Below are 12,135 nucleotides of genomic sequence, written 5' to 3'. Positions count from 1 at the left end.
CTCACACCCCCTCGCACCCCCCTCGCCCCTCGGAAAGGCCGATTCAGGCCGCCTGCTGCGCAACCCCCCGCGCCGGGCGTGCGAGCGGGCAGCGCCGTCTGCCTCCCAATCCACATCCCAATCCACATCCCAATCCACAGTCCCGCTGGCCCTCGCAGCCCCCACCACCCCCCGATCGGAGCTGCGGCCGCGGAGCCGGGAGCGCGCCCCTTCCAGCCGGGGCCGGGGGGTGCCCGGGCTCCCTCTGCCCGCGCTGGGGCCCCGAGGCCGTGTCCTGGCCCGGCTCCGTTCTTTTGTTTTCGGACGGTGTCTTCCCGCACTTTGAACCCCGGCGGCGTGCCCGAGTCCCGGGCAGTCATACGGGAGTGCCTCGTCCCGCAAAGGTCAAAATGATGCGCAGATATGGATGTATCTCCTTTTGGTTATTGTCTGCGCTTCCCCTTCTCCTCTCCTTGCTTTGTTTTTAGTACGTGCGAGCTCATCCGCGTGTACTTTCCCAAACCAGCGAGATACCGATCTTTACATACCTGTACAGTTGTTTCTACCTATAAAATAAAAGGTCTTTTTTTTTTTTTTTTTTTTTTTTTTCTTAGACATTCATTAGCATTTTTGGAGGTAAATAACTTCCTTTGGAAAATAGCTGACATCTGAGCCCGGGGAAGAGTTTGTTGTTGAGCTTTTTTCCTTCAATAAAGCATCGTTTCGGGGGCATTTTTTTTCTTTCAGTAATGCTCCGTTTTGGAGCGGGGGCCACGGCGTTTGCAGGTTTTCATCCCGCCTTCTCCCGCCGCCGCGGACGGGGTTGCGGGGGGTGTGCGAGTGGCGTGGCGGGGGGGTCTCCCATGCCGGCTTAAGACAAGAAGGGAGGGCAGGGAACCGGCTCAGGGCACTGGTACTAACACGCTTTTTCGGGACATATAATTTACCTTGCTAAATATCTGCTTTGGTACGCGTATTACATGTGTAGGTCTGGATATTAGGCACCCGATAGAGCGTAACAGTCAATAATCCAGAAACTTGGAAGGATTTACACCTTCGGAGCTCCATACAATGCCGGACTAATTGATTGCTAAATCTGAAGTTTTTAAAATGCGAACCCCTTTTGGAATTAATTTCTCTGGCCTCCTGCACCTACTTCTAAGAGAGGACAAATAAAATAAACTCTAACTTGCAAATTTTATGCTGCAAGGGAATATTTTTGAATTGTTTGGGTTGGGCTCTTTTTTTTTTTTTTTTTTTTTTTTTGGGTGGGGGTTTTTTTTTTTTTTTGGGGTTAAAAAAAAAAAAAAAAAAAAAAAAAAGGGCATTTGAAGACGTTTTTAGGGACCTCGGCCCCACTTGTGCCAGGCAGATCCGCGGGACTGGAGCGGGCAGAACGGAGCCGGTGCTCCGCGCCCCTGCGCAGGGAGCCAGCCCTCTGTCGGTGCTCGACGAACGTCCCTCTGGTCGATCCGTGATTTCGGGGATGAGGGTGGCTTGTTTGGTCGCTTTCTCCCTTGCGGCTGTGACCACCCCCCTCCCGCCCCGAAGTGCAGGGACAGCGCAGGTCGCTCCCCCCTCCGCGGGGCCAGGCGGGGCAGGGCAAACGCTGCCGCAGCCACAGACGGATCCGAGCCGAGCCTGCCTTCTCGGAGGGCGGGCTGTGACGGCGCGGGGGGGCCACCGGCCCGACCCTGGCCCCGCGACCTCGCAGGGCCGCCAGCAGCCCGTGCCCGGCAGCTCTGGCGGCGCAGCCCGGCGGTGGCAGCGTGCGAGCGGGGCCCCACGGGCTGCAGCCCCACGGGAGGGAGGCAGCGTGACCGAGGTGGGGACAGGTTCCGCGGCACCGCTTCGGCAAGAGCCTGGGCCGGACCCCACTCGGGGAGGGGGCGGCTCGGCAGGCCCTGCGCGGCCGCGACTCTTCAATGGCATATATCTGGGAGTTTTGGGAGAGAGGCGCAATTTTCCGGGCTGGAGCTTCCCGTCGGGAGCGGGCTATGGACGCGGCTGATGGCAAACCCAATACCAGGAGAAAAGGAAAGAAAAAAAAAAAAACAAACAAAAACAAAAAAAAAAAAAAAAAAAATAAATTTAAAAAAAAAAAAAAAAAAAAACCCAAGCCACAAACTGCCCAGTAGCCGACCCGGGAGCAGGAGGCCGCGAGTGCCTCGCTCCGGCAGTGACGAAGACCTGAGCACCTTTTGGAGTCAGCCGCCTGCCCGGGCGGCGCGGCACGGCGCTGAGGAAGGAGCTGTGTGAGCCTGTGTGTGTGTGTCTCTGTGTGTGCAAAGAGTGTGCGAGAGTGTGGGAGAGAGCCGGCCCCGGACCAGCGCGGCTCCCCACCAAGCCGGGATGCAGCGGGGAAGCGTCTCAGGTTCACTCCCGCGTGTAATACACGCACGCACACATACACGTGTAATACACACGAGCGTATCTATTGCGCACACGTACATATTTCGCACACCTACACACAGACACATATGCGCACACACACACAGAGTGCTGTGCGGGCTGCGTTCTGCAGCCGCTGCCCGCAGATTAGAGGGATGCTCCAGAGGCTTTGGCAGGGACTGGCCCTGCACAGACCGCGACGGTGAAAACCACGCCTGATCGGAATGGCAGGTCGTGATCGCCATTCAGTCTCTCCCGCAGTTTGACCTTTTTTTTGAGGTTTCATCCCCCAAATCCAGGGGCTGAGGGGCCGTGGCGGGGCCGGGCGCGGAGCGAAGCTGATGGCCGCAGCCCCTTCCCCGGCCGCGGATTTGCGCCCACCGCTAAGCCCGGCCCGCGTTGAACATTAACCGGCTGGAGCGGCCCCGCAGTGTAACAGGCTATGTATAAAAATGAATCATCTCCCAGGTTGTAGTAAAACGTCCTGTAAAGTCCACCTATAAATCCTGGTATGCACTTAGCGCTCTCGGCTTCACGTCTTACCGTTGCTACGCAGTATTTGCCTTTCCTCCTCTCCCCCCTTTTCTCTCCCCCTAAATCCCGCTGGCTGTCTGCGGTCCTAACCCTGGGTCCGCATGCCCTGAGATACAGTCTCATTTCCCCGTGAGGAGAGTGAAGCCCCACAGGGGACCACCGAAGGTCGCAACCGTCGGGGCACTGGGGCCGCCTCGCTCCCTCCAAACTACGGCGAGGAGAAAAAGAAGCTGGACAGGCTCGGCCCTTAACCCTCCAGGGCGGCAGGAGCCCCCATCCCCCGGGGCCAGCCTAGGTGGGGCGGCTCGCAGCTGTCCCTGCTGCTCCCGCCCTTCGAGGGGTCTGTGTCTCTGTGCCTGTGATAAGAAGAGCTACTCATACATTGCAGCAAGGCTCTATAAAACTCAACAAGGCTCCCCCTGCAAATTCGTAACGTATTTTTCTCGGGATTAAAGGGAAAAGAGGGAGACTATCTAATCTGAATGGAGCACAGGACTCAATAGCCTTGGTGGGCAGAGGCAGGCAAGGATCAATGGGTGTGTAGCCATCAATGCAGCCCACAGTTCAAATTCGCAACTGGGATTTATGCAACTGGAAAGGAACCCGAGGAACAAGCCCCCTTGCCTGCTGGGTGTGTATGTGGAGAAGTGGCAGCGCTTGGGAAAACACGAGGGTGGAGCCGAGCTCATCGCTTGATGTGTATATTTAGTGTGGTGGTAGTCCCGCTGCCTCACGGGGGACTACTTCCATGCTGAAAGTTATTCACATGCCTGAGTGATTTGCTGGACTGTGGCCATATGTAAAGCAATAAATATAAGTGGCTACTTCTGTGCAAGTAAGAGATCCAGAGGTCTCACAAGTAATTTTCCAGCAGATCCAGACTTCATAGTTTTTAAAAGTGAAAAAAGTGAAGAGAACTCCTTTGTTTCATTCAATTAAAAAAAAAAAAAACAAAAAACAACCCCACCAACAATTAAGGTCACTGGGACAATAAAAGCATAAAGGAGTATAAAGCCTTTTCTTTATGTAAAACCTTGATGGGCACTTTCAAGACTGCATTATCTGGAGAGGAGCAGGAATCTACAAGCCTGTGCTGATGCAGTTTTCAACCTTCTGAGCCACAAACTCTTGCATCTGCTGAGTTTGTGATGCAGAACTAAGGAGTGAAGGAATTTCTTGCCAGGCTGGGGGACGATGTGTCGGTGTGACTGGGTGCCAGCCCGTTTGGTGTTCCTTTGAAGTCAGCAGAGTCTGAGCTGGCAGTGCTCTGTGCAAGGGCAGTTCCCAAGCAAGCAGAAACTCTCCCTATGGGGTTTGGGGTGGTTGAATTCCCATGATTTCTCCAGGGAAGGTCATGCGTGCTTCCCACTCTTCAGCTGGGATGGGAAGAGCAGTGGAGACTGAGGTGGCTTTTCTGCCCTCTTTCTTCTATATGCAGAGCCAAAGTCTCTGGCATTTCTCAATTTTTTTAGATTTTTTTTTTTTTTCATACAAAGCAAAACAGAGTTTGAGTAAAATAATAGCATCCAGCTTTTGGCAATGCTTCCTATAAATTCATGGCTTTAGCCTGGACTCTCTCATGGCCAGACTGTAAATTTTCACGTTCTAACTCCCTGTGACAAATCTCTAGCCCCAGTCATTGTTATTTCCTTCAGCTTTCACATCCTTCTGGCAAAAACCTCCAACTCTGGCATTCTTTTCCCAAAACAGAAATTCCTACCACAAGGCCCATTACCCTGAGAACATTTTTAATAAACATGTTTGGAAAATGAAAATAAGATACATAAAATATATGAATGCAAGAAACATCAAATGAAAACTTGGAAAGGGTTTCAAGTAGTATTACAAATAGGAAATAGCTTTCCAGAGATAAAAATACTCCATGTGTTTTGTTAACACCAACAGGCAGTTGGGCTTTATTCTCATGGTTTATTTGGAAGCTAAGGGACACCTTTGTCCTACTTGATGAACGTGTAACTGTTGGCTGAGCCAGGAGGTCAGAGACTTTAGCTTGTAATCAGTGGGTGACCGGCAACATCCTTGACAAATAATGTTGGCATGACACGATCAGGGCGACAGCCATTCTCACATGTCAACAGCTATAGCTCAGTAAGTTAAGGACTTGGGGAGGGATGTTTCATAGCACAGGTCATTTTTTTAAATCCTGGATCATGCACCTGAGATGCTGTTTTAAACTTCACCCCCTGATGCAGACCAGAAATACTGGTGCCTACTGACAGGGGTGGTTTTGTTTTATTTTGGTTTGGGTTGTTTTTTTTTTTTTTTTTTCACAACAAATAGGGATATTAATTACCTCTAAGAGTGGTATCATTGCTCATTAATGACAGTTGTAGGTTCTCAGGAACTTAGGGGGTGTTTCCTTTGAATTATCTAGAGCACAGGACATGTTGCATTTTTCTGTCTTCTGAACTGAAAGGCTTCTGAAACTGGAGCACAGCTCTAACAATTCTTTCCAGGACAATGAAGTACTTAATTCTTGTGATGGCCAGGCATTGCTATTTGAGACCACTCATATTCCCTCTGGTAGAGCTGGCAGCTCTGGGGACATAAATAACACAGTTTGGGGACCCAAGCAAGCATTGTTTACATGGAAATATTATGGACCTAGACCGGTCAGTGTAGTGTTCCCCTCCTTGTGCTGGAAGGAGCAGAAGCTGTGACGTGCTTGTTGATCCAATGCATGCATATACATAAATGCCATCGGCTTCCAATGGCATTTGAACAGGATGAGAACGACTCGACCCATACTGGAAGACAGCAGGAATGGAGCATGTGCCCACAGAACATGCTGAATCAGGACCAGGCTCCAAGGCTGGAGAGGAAGAACTGCAAACAGGTTTCCTTTTTATGGCCTTAGACAGGCTCATCTAATCTTGCATGGCTGGGCAAGAAGAATAACTGGAGGTTCTATAGTGCCTAGAACAAAAAAATTCCCAACCAGAAAATACTTAATCTCTGGCCAGAGAAATCAATCAGCTATTTGGTATGTCTTATGTTTAAGGAAATAAAGGAATTTAAAATGGAGAAAACCCTCTAAAGGAACCATGTGAAGGCTTTTCATGGGGAAAGGAAGAGACCATGCCGTCCAGGCTGTGAAGACCATGCTGACCCTCTCTGGAGTTTGCAGGCATGAGCACACACCATGCAGATGCATGTTAGAAACATGCTGCATTAGAAGTCACAGAGTGGTTCATTTACTTCTCTCTTCTGTCTGGAGAAATGAAGCCAAAGAATGAATAAGAAGAAAAGATGAAACAGCTTGAGAAGAGGAAAAGAGAACTTATTTCTGGTTCCTGTGAGATGACTTGTGCAGTGACTGTCACAAGAATAACCTCAATTGAATACAATGCCACCGAAACCAATGTGCTGTCATTAAGACAAATCTGTATGCTCTCTAGATCAGCTCAGGGGTGGTATGTTACAAGAGTGATAATTCTGAATGTAATTCATTGGTGATATAACCAGGCAATTTTGTTTTACTGATTTATTTTAGTGGCACATTTTCACTTTCTTAAAAGAAATCTAATTGAATTTCCCACAGAGGGAAAATGGGACTGCTAAATTGGTAGTCTTAATGTAGATTCTATAAAGGTAATGAAGATACTCAGAATTTATTCCTTGTTATTCTTCATGGCCTCTGATAAATTTCACTGGAAAATCTAGTTTACATGTATATACCAGCAGAGTGTGTGGAGTGTTGTGGGCAGAATGCCCATCCTGATTACCCCAGAGGATTAGGAATGTCAGGCTGTTACAAAGGAAAAAGCAGAGCCTAGAACATGCCTCAAGAAATAATGCTCCAGTCCTGTCCTGCCATGCTTTTCAACTGCAGAGTGCTTGAGAAAGTATCTGCTTGAGGATTTGTTCTCAGTGTGCTGAGGTCTCCCAGAGGTACAAATAAAAGCCTGCCACTGTCCATTAGGAGATGTGTGATTTGGGGCTAGAAATATGGACTTCAGCCAAATCAGTGAAAAGTATAAAATCACAAAAAGCAGTTCTTGATATCTTGGCAAGAAACCCAAGACAATATCCGACACTCATCTACACACAATGCTACAGCCCCGCACTGCTGAACTCCTAAAGGCGTGACATCAGATATGCAACCCTGGCTCCGTGGCCTCTGTGATTAAACTGCTGCCATGCAATCTGGCGTAGTAACTGGTGTTGGACACACAGTACCCCAAGGGGCTCTTGATGTTTTAGACTGTAGCCAAGAGTTGCTGTTGACTGGAGGCACAGTAGTAACCCCTCTTTCAGCTGCTTCCCACTCTCCCATATTCCCCTGTGAAGTGTTTATGGATGGGACGTCTCCATCTTATGGAAGTGAACTCTTCTTACAGACTCCCTCTGTGAGCAAACAGTAAAACCCCAAGGGAGCTGGTAGCTGAGGCCCCAGCACCAAGAGGGTGAGACAATTGCTAGATACTATGGGAGTGCAGAATGACCCTATCTTTTGCCTTCAGCGAAGAGGGTCTGACAGACACACCCTGTCTCCTGGACCCTTTTACACAGAGGGTCCTTGGCCATGGTGTTACTGGCCCATCCTAAAATTTGGCAGGTTTTGAAGCTGAGCATAACTAACCAGGTTGCAAATAGGCTGTACAAATGCTGAACTCAGTGAAATGCAGGACACAAGCACTGGTTCATGTTTCAGGCACATGGACAAGGTCAAGCTACTAAGATGGTATTTAAACTGAAGGATCAGGAATGCTTCAAGACCTTCAAATCCAAGCGCATATTCTGGTCATCTAGACTGGTGTAATGCTTTAAGCAGTCAAAAATATGTTGAATAAGCCTGTGTATTTAACTACAGGAAGGAAACCAGGCACACAAGCAAGCTTAGAGGGAATTACAGTGTGTTCTCATCAGGTCCTTGGTGTGTACCAAAGGAGATGGGCACCTGGAAGGTCCTGTGTAGTTCATATGCCATGCAGACATTCTTTTCCAGCTGCCCTTCGAGCAACAATTGCCTAACTAGAGCAATAATTGTCTCCCATGTGGTGTAAAGATAGTGCATTGGTGTTCATGAAATGCCCAGTTAACTTGGTAAGGAAGAGCATTTCAGCATATGGCCAACAAATTAAATCCCTAATTTCTATCTAGAAATGGGTACTTCTTATGCATAATGCACACTTTCTTTTTTATGGATTTTTTAAAACAATATTTTTAATTTTTGTTGTTGTTGTTATTGGTTTTTTAATGTATAAGATTAGTGTTCCAACTCCATATCTTTTATTCTGGTGAAAAACATAATCTTCATAAAATTATCTGGAGACAAAGTGGGTTGTTTGCCCATGGAGTGGAAATTGGCTACCTTCACTAAGGAACCACAAAAGGTTTCAATCAAAAAGACAGGCACAGCTACAGGAAAAACTGACTCAGAATGAAGCAGCCATCTCACTGCAATATCATTAAGGAAAGACTCTAATAGGTTGGGACAGATTTATGTAATTAGTACAACCAGCTCATTATCTGAGACAAGGTATCTACATCATGTCTCTATGTGAAATTGTAGACAAGTGTGAGCTGATTACATTACATGTAAGTAGTGGGGTGAGGCAACACATTTGGTCCAAATAATGTAAAAGGAGTACCTAATAGTTTAGGTACGATGGCATGAGTGATTTATACCTCTCTGCTTTGTCAAACCAAGTTGACCAAGTCAGACCTTTTCATTTGGTCTTCCCAAGGAAAAGCACAAAGCATTTATGGGCTTGTCTCCAGAAAAAGTGCCACAATAGTAGAGATGCCAACTTTTCATTTTCCCAGTGGGTGGTCTGCTGCAAAATTCCCAAAAGGCAAAGGATCTAGAGCTAGACAGGGCCTCTCTTAAGCTAAAGTGTTTAAGAGATTTTTTTATGTGTAATTTAAGATGTTTGCTGAGAAACACAGACTCTGATTTAACTATTTTCAGCTTATGATTTTTCCATTAGAAAATCTTATGGAACCATCAGCACATTCCATATTTGACTGACCACAAAATCACAATTTTTTCCCTCAAATCTGTTGCCCCACAGCAGTGGTCTTTGTTCTTCTTCTTTCTCATTAGGCTTGTGCTTATTTGGAAATTGTCACAGAAGACACTCAACTGCTGTCATTCACACTAAGCAATATGAGCCTCTAAAAATATTGCCACTAGCCTCTTTGGGGCAATTTGCAAAACATGGAAGTCATCTGGAAGTCTGGGCAGATTGACATCCCTGCTTAATATTTAACACAATGCTCCCAAACACCCAAAAGTTCCACTCAATCCTTTCTGTGCAGAGCCCTTTCTCTAACAGCCAGGAAGATCAAACTGTAGAGAAGGCGAGCAGCAGTCAGCATTCTTGCACATATAAACTTCCGAGTCATCCCAAAGATGTTGGAACTGCATTGCAACAGGCAACTACATCTAATTGTCTCCCTTATTTAAGTATTATATTTTTTTTGTAGGAAATATATAACTTTTGTTTGACAGTGCAACAGGGTGGTCCTCTTTAAGTAGCCAAAAGGACCTGGAGCCAGTTTTCCCTTCTGCTCACTCCAGTAAGCTCTTTTTAAGGAAGTAGATGTGTGAAGGAACAGCAGACAAGATAGAGACTGGAGCCAGATGTTCCTCTGAGAGCTGCCTTCCTGACTGGGATACAAATCCAGCTGCTTACTGACTCAGGGATTCCAGGCAGAAAGCTCTGGGATTTGCCATGTGTGTGCACAGGCACAGCCTTCACTCCCATATGCTTACTCTCCCCAGCCTGCAGATGGAGGGGAAAAGTGTCTGCTGGTCTGGGAAATGGATGCTGTGAGCATGATGAGCATGTGCCATACAAGCCTTTTGAGAGAAAGCTCCAGCTTCCCAAATTGTGCAGATGAGTTAGGCAGGCACATTTCTCCTCACACCTGTGTTAAAAAATCCTGTTCTCTGAAGTGAACTGCTGCCTTAGATAGTCTGGGCATTTGTTTAATTTATGGGAAGAATGCCGAGGAAACTGCTCTACTGTGCATGTGCTGCAAGCTGACAACTTGCACCTAGCTTGTAAAATATATTCGATATTTCTGGACAAACTTACAAACAACTCCTAGTTAAGATAATAAAGTGCTTTGCCAAAGTCAACATAGGCTGTAGCACATATTATATCATCACCAAAAACCACCTTCCCTCCAAAAATTATGGTTCAGCCCCAGGCAATCAGACAACCTCTCTATTCCAAAAAGGGTTTAATGCCACTGATTCTGGGGGAAGACAGAACTTCCCTGCACTACTGGTCTATAGGTCTAAGACCCTAACCAAAAGTCTGGTGGGATGTGATTCCACAGGCTGTACAGATTACTTGCTTGGAGATGGCTAGGGATAATAAGCCACAAAAGATGAAGAAAAGCCCATTTAGGGTGCTTTTTATTTTATACTTTTTTCAAAGTTCAGGAACAGATGTCACACATGTAAATTAAGATACGCAAGGCTCTTGCTTACAAATTCTGGAAAGGTGCACCATAGCCCAGACTCTGAAGCAGGCCTCTACACTCTGTACCTGTTCTTATTCATGGTGTTTCATTATGAGACAGTGCCAGTGACAATTATCCACACTGAAAAAACTAAGGCAGGCTGTGACTTTCTGCTGCTGAGCAGCCATGTCATTCAGCTGCCTCTAAATTACCTCCTCAGGCACAGAGGTCTTGGTGGGCTGTGAACCACCTGGGTTATTTGTCCTCTGCTGCTCCACACTGTGTGTGCAGGTTAACAGGAGAGAGCTTTGCAGACTTCGGTCTGTGCGGCTCAGGACGGCTGTGTTGCCTGCGAGCCCTGGAGCTGGCCACCAGCAGAGGTACCCAGCCCCTGGGACAATACACACTGCCAACCCTGGGCTGTCAGCACGGGTGGCTGAGGTCCAGCACTGCAGCCAGAGCCTTGGCAGCTCTGCAAGCTCACTTTCACTCACAGCCAGGATTAGGAGCACCTCTCATCCTCCTTGATAAAACCCAGCATGGGAGTGGATTTGACCTGCTCCTAAGCCAAGTGCAGCTCAGCAGCCACAGCTTGGCCAGCTCTGCTTCATGCTGCTACACTCCTCATCTTCATGGTTTTGAGGTTTGCCTCCAGAAACTTTGACTGTAAAGTGGCAGCACCGGTTGCTTCATCTTCTAGATATGAAGAGCAGCAGAAGTGAAGTAGTGGAGAAAGAGGGATCACTGTTTCTCTGACTGTACTAACATCCCCTCTGGAAAAATAGCGTATTAGTATTTTATACTAGTGCTTTTAACTGGTAGTTACTTGCTGGCTTTGCAATACAATAATCCCAAGGAAGACGGGTTCACATTCAGCTAAGCACTGCTAGCTAGCACAAGGTGAGAAATTCCCTGCTCAGAAAGGCTGCCATTTAAATAGATAAGGCAAATTGTAGGAGGAGAAACAGAGCTAGAGGAAAGTGAAAAGACTTGCTCAAGGTCACATGGCAGATCAGTGGCAGATCAACAAAACAGTCTGGTTGTCTGAAGTGCCAGTCTACTGCCTTGGGAAATCTTTAGAAAAAGGTCTCTAACAGCTGTAGCTATCCTCATGCCCATAGTGTCCCTTTGCACACTCATAGTGTCCCCTATCACAACTCAAATTCTGACATTCCAGAAGTAAGAATTCTATACGTCATGCACTTAGAGCATGATCTCCTAATGTGACTAATTTGAAAGTGAAATGGTTTGTTACATCAGTAATTTATTTTTGAAAATTAAATTTTGTAAAGTGTAGGTGAACTGAAGTTTTTTTTTTTTTTTTTTTTTTTCTGCGTTGAGAGGAACATGCTGGTGATCATAATCTTGGCTAAAATATAGGATAAGGAACTTTTTGTCCTTCTCCCTCCCCCCCCCCATGTGCTATTTTGAGTTGGCATGTGTTTACAGAGATAACATTTGATGTCATAGTTGCCACATTTGACAGAGAAAAGCCTGAGAGAACCATTAACTATAGGACGAGTCAGCAATCTAAAGTATCTTTGTCCTTTGCTAAATGATTAGCTCAAAGCAATGCTCCATCTGAAGTTTCCAGCCCAAGAAAATCCCACAAACAAACATTCTAATAGCTATTATAAAATAAAGAATCCTTTATACGTAACAGAATTTTACAACTGTGCAAAATCAACTCATCTTTATTGCCCACTAGAAAAAAAGTACTTATTTGTATTCATTTCTAAATGCATAACAGCAATGTTAACTACAGATTTGAAAGCATCAGTGAAAGAGAGA

At 46.7% G+C, this 12,135-nt stretch overlaps 1 protein-coding gene across 1 annotated transcript in view; it reads right to left on the bottom strand.

The window, feature by feature from the left end:
* Positions 1–769: 769 nt before the first annotated feature.
* Positions 770–12,135, bottom strand: part of LOC121360351 (glutamyl aminopeptidase) — a 63,905-nt gene continuing 52,539 nt past the window's right edge. Inside the window, exons 21-23 of the mRNA XM_041480129.1 lie at positions 2,995–3,112; positions 1,339–1,986; positions 770–849 (exon numbers count right to left, since the gene is read on the bottom strand). Of these exons, the coding sequence (XP_041336063.1) occupies positions 770–849; positions 1,339–1,986; positions 2,995–3,112 (846 nt within the window). The remainder of the gene's footprint in view (positions 850–1,338; positions 1,987–2,994; positions 3,113–12,135) is intronic.

The sequence above is a fragment of the Pyrgilauda ruficollis genome, unplaced genomic scaffold (genome assembly GCF_017590135.1).
Source record: "Pyrgilauda ruficollis isolate IOZ18807 unplaced genomic scaffold, ASM1759013v1 scaffold5, whole genome shotgun sequence".
Classification (NCBI taxonomy): domain Eukaryota; kingdom Metazoa; phylum Chordata; class Aves; order Passeriformes; family Passeridae; genus Pyrgilauda; species Pyrgilauda ruficollis.
Note: the sequence above shows the minus strand (reverse complement) of the source record. Positions and strands in the feature narration are given on the sequence as shown.